The sequence below is a fragment of the Tigriopus californicus genome, chromosome 1 (assembly GCF_007210705.1).
Source record: "Tigriopus californicus strain San Diego chromosome 1, Tcal_SD_v2.1, whole genome shotgun sequence".
NCBI classification, from domain to species: Eukaryota; Metazoa; Arthropoda; class Copepoda; order Harpacticoida; family Harpacticidae; genus Tigriopus; species Tigriopus californicus.
The window spans coordinates 14,971,693-14,975,636 of record NC_081440.1 but is presented as its reverse complement, the minus strand read 5'-3'; the positions used below and the strand labels follow the sequence as shown (position 1 = coordinate 14,975,636).

At 43.3% G+C, this 3,944-nt stretch overlaps 1 protein-coding gene across 1 annotated transcript; it reads right to left on the bottom strand.

The window, feature by feature from the left end:
* LOC131879374 (fringe glycosyltransferase-like) lies at positions 1–3,851 on the bottom strand. Its single transcript, XM_059225678.1, has 5 exons — positions 3,309–3,851; positions 3,123–3,225; positions 1,379–1,526; positions 451–782; positions 1–309 (listed from the first exon to the last, which is right to left on the bottom strand). The coding sequence occupies exons 1-5, from the start codon at positions 3,709–3,711 to the stop codon at positions 246–248; spliced, it is 1,050 nt and encodes a 349-aa protein (XP_059081661.1). The 5' UTR covers positions 3,712–3,851; the 3' UTR covers positions 1–245.
* Positions 3,852–3,944: the final 93 nt, after the last annotated feature.

Sequence of the window (3,944 nt, the reverse complement as noted above, 5' to 3'; positions counted from 1 at the left end):
GAATCAATCTTTATATTTCATACATTCATTTTGTTTTTTAAAATCTGACTAGGTGATGGTTTCTATGAAAATGTCTGAATGAATCAAGGGGTCTAAGCACCTTCGTTTGAAAAGGTGCCTTCACTTACAGGCACGTCATGGCACTTTCAGATTTTGAAGTGTCTGTTAGCACTCTGATCCTGTAATTGAGAGGCCATAAAGTCCGAATGATTTGAGCATCTGATGGGATTCACACTTTACTCCGCTCAAGACGACTTGGACGGGCACCAACTGAAGTTCGGAAACAACTTGCAGTGAAGACTCTTGAATCTGAAACGAACCCATCGAATTAGCAAGTTGAACAATATCTTCAATTCACACCTAGCGATTTTAAGGCGAGCTCTCTGAGAAAGCCGGTCTCAAATTTCAATTCTTAAGACTGCATTAAATTATCACGACAAGCTCGCTCACCTGGTTGGATCTTCCTCGTCATTAAAGCCTTCAATGACCAATGTGTTCATTTCATTGCCGTACTTGGAGTAAGAAAACGAGATCTGAGAGTCCAAAGACTTTTCTATGAGTCTCTGGGGCTCCAAATGCGAATGGAATTCCTCAATCACAGTCAATGGGGTGTGGAGGAGGTGTTCGGCGATGTACCCCATGGTGACATCATCCGGTAACCGAATCTTGTCACCGACCAATTCAAACTTCCCGCCTCCCGCGACCGGCCGCATTTTAAGTGCCAGAGAGCGGCTCAGGCAGAATCCAGCTCCGCCTGTGGCAAACCAGAATGACAACTGGTCCTGAAATCGTCAAATAAAACTGGTTAAACACGTGTTTTAGCTAAGTACTCAAACGTTGGCATTTCATTCCAAAATACTAGAATGCTTTGGGGCAAGAGGAGAACTTGATCTTTGTGGTCCAACTGGAGTTGGATGATTCTTCAGAATCGAGCAATAAGGAGAATGATTGAATTGCAAGAATGTGTCTTCATGCAATGAAGCTTGGAATGCCAGTTAAACGAGTTGGTTTGATTTTTTGACAAGATTGTTATTCGTTCAACTTTGTATTCATCTCGGAGAAGAGATTTGGCGTATGCGACTAATGTGTTGAAACTGAGACTGAGAGACGCTATGTCTACTTAGAGTGATGATGATTGCCGGTTTTTTTTTGAACGACCCCCAGAAAAAGAACGATCATCCCAAAATCTAGTCAAAAAACGCCTGGATAGGGTATCATTCCAAGCCTGATACTTAAGTAATCCTTCTTCTTGTTTGGAACGAACACCAACATCAGGCATGATGCATTATCTCCAATTACTGAACGAACCGAGCTGCTTTTGTATGAATATCAGCGTTGCAAGAATGGTCAATCTTCATTTGTATATTGGCCTTCTCACCTTCATATTTTCGCGGTCCGGGATCTTGAGCGGTTCGGGAATGGATGGCTTACCCAAGTACCAATCCTCCCTGTAGTCAAACTCTTGGAGTTTGCTCACCAAAGCTTGAATGTTCACATAATTGTCATCATCAAAGTGACAGAACCAGCTGAAAAAGATTAAGAGACAGGTCGAGATTAGTGTTACTGTTATCTCAAACCAACTCCTCAATTGATTGACTTTGCCAATGGCACATCTTATCTCGTCTTCATTTCATTCCAGCGTTACCTCCCCTCATAAATTGTCAAGAAGAGATTCATGGCCATGACTGGAGGAGATTCATGCCAACACTTATTCAGAGACGGTTTTTTCTCGGTCTGTTCAGCCAGCTATAAACAACAGGTTGAGGGGTGTAACCCGAACCTCCATTTGCTTTTCATTTTACACCACAATGCTTCGTAGCTATGGACCAAAAGGAGCTTTTTTCAATCTCTCTTTTGTCAGGTTTTGGAATTGAGCCCAAACCCAGCAGGATCTTGCCCATTATTCCCATTATAAATCCTCCAGAACTCGAGAAAAGAATTGACACCTGCTAAGATAAACATCATCCTTTGGTGAACAAAGCACGAAATCGCCTAATTACAAGCCCTCTACTTCCATTTCATTTCAGCACTCCTCCAAAACATTGCACATGAGTGTTAACTTATGCAAAATGTTCTTCCATCTAGCTGCAAGAACACGAGCCTTCTTGAAACTTCCAAGTTGTCCGTCTTTCTTTTGCATTCATACGAGAGGTGTGTTGGCTTTGGGTCAATATTGACTCATTTCAGACCAACTGTTCCAACGAAACTTGGAAGATCTCTCGACCCCTCAATCCACTAGAGACGATTCAATTACATTCAAAATAGTGACTTTTGTACACAAAACACCTCATTGAAGCGGAAAAAGAGCCTTCTGCTCACAATAATACACCAATCGGACCTGAGGCAAAGTGTTCTAAACTCTTAAAAGTCTCGAGATAAGCTCAAACGATTGCCACTTGGCTTGTTTAGCTGCCTCTAATACCCGACCCTCTCTCTCTCTCTCTCTCTTCTTTCTTCCTTCACTCGACACATCGCCAATAGGTCTCCAGTGAAGAAAAAAGGGTCTCTTCCAATCTGCATCATCAGCCCCATGTGGAGATGACCTCTTCTTCTCCTTCGTCTTGGTCTTCTTCTTCCACTTTGCCTCCAAGTTCCTACGTAAGATCACTCAGGTGCAAAAGTTGAACACTTGCGACGAAGCAGACGAAGAGGCCAAGGAGGAAGATGAAGAAGAAGTCCTTTTGATTAAAAATGAATTCTACCTGAGACCATATTTGGGATCCAGACAAGCTCGTATGAATCAGTCATTGTAATGATGAAGAATAGATCTTGATTGGGAGAAGAGAACGAAGAATAACAACCACCACCACCACCACCACCAATGGCCTTGTGATTACCAGATTAATACTGGAAATTGGACCTCTGAGCTCTGATTTTCCAATTGAATCAAGGGTGACTACACAAGAGGAGTGAGGGCGATGCAGTAATCAAGATCCCGGTTCGTCTCTGAAAGCCTGTGCTGATCATCATCAATTTCTAGCTGATCCTTTTCACCTTTATCGTGATAAAAGCCAGTTTGTCAGCCTCAAAAAGGCTCTCAAATCCCCCAGACAGCGATGACGATAATCTTCAGAGAACAATGAATGTGTTTCAAATTTGGGGGTATCGATTATTGAACCTACCTCTTTGATGTTTGCAAGAAGGCTTCGAATTCTGCGGCCATTTTGCAACAAAGGGCTTGCCGACTATGAGAGGCAGGACAATTGGTAACTTTGAGATGACCATCTGGAAACGGAGAGGAAAGAAAAACAGCTCATGAAAAGAAATCTGATTTATCACGGATATCACCATTGTCAAGGGCCACTTACAAGCTCGCCGATTGATTTCGGGATCTTCAGCGTCGGTAAAGAACCAAATTTGATCCCGGGCCAATTGGAACCAGGTGTTGAGGATCACATCCAATCTGGACTCATGGAATTTCTGACTAGTCTTCACCGACACGAAAATGTCTTCTAAATGGGCCAAAGCCGCTGAAGTTTGTGGCACAGAGATCTTGAACCGTCTGGCCACATTGGGAGTGACCTCCAGGATGTTGCCCCGGTAGTTCCAATGTTGATGTACTGACGTCGAACTGTCACTCGTTGTTTTATGAATGATCAGAAAGCAAAACAAAAGGACACAGATGGCAATCACGGCCACACTCTGAAGCACCAGAGATTTGGAACCATATCGGGTCCATAAATGGCTCCATGTGGGAGGCTCCTTCTTCATGTTGAGGATCACTTGTTGATCACTTCACGGGTGTCCATTATCGGCCACCAGACACCAAAATCCCTCTCGCTTCCTTGTTGTTCACACCACGAATGAGAACGACTCACTTGTTGCAAGTCGACCATTCGAACATGTTCNCTTGATCTTCCTGGCGCCAAAAGTCTCTTCAGAATCCCAAGGGAGCCTTTTTCATAACAAAACTTTGAGTTTGTTCAGATCCACTGTACCGAAAT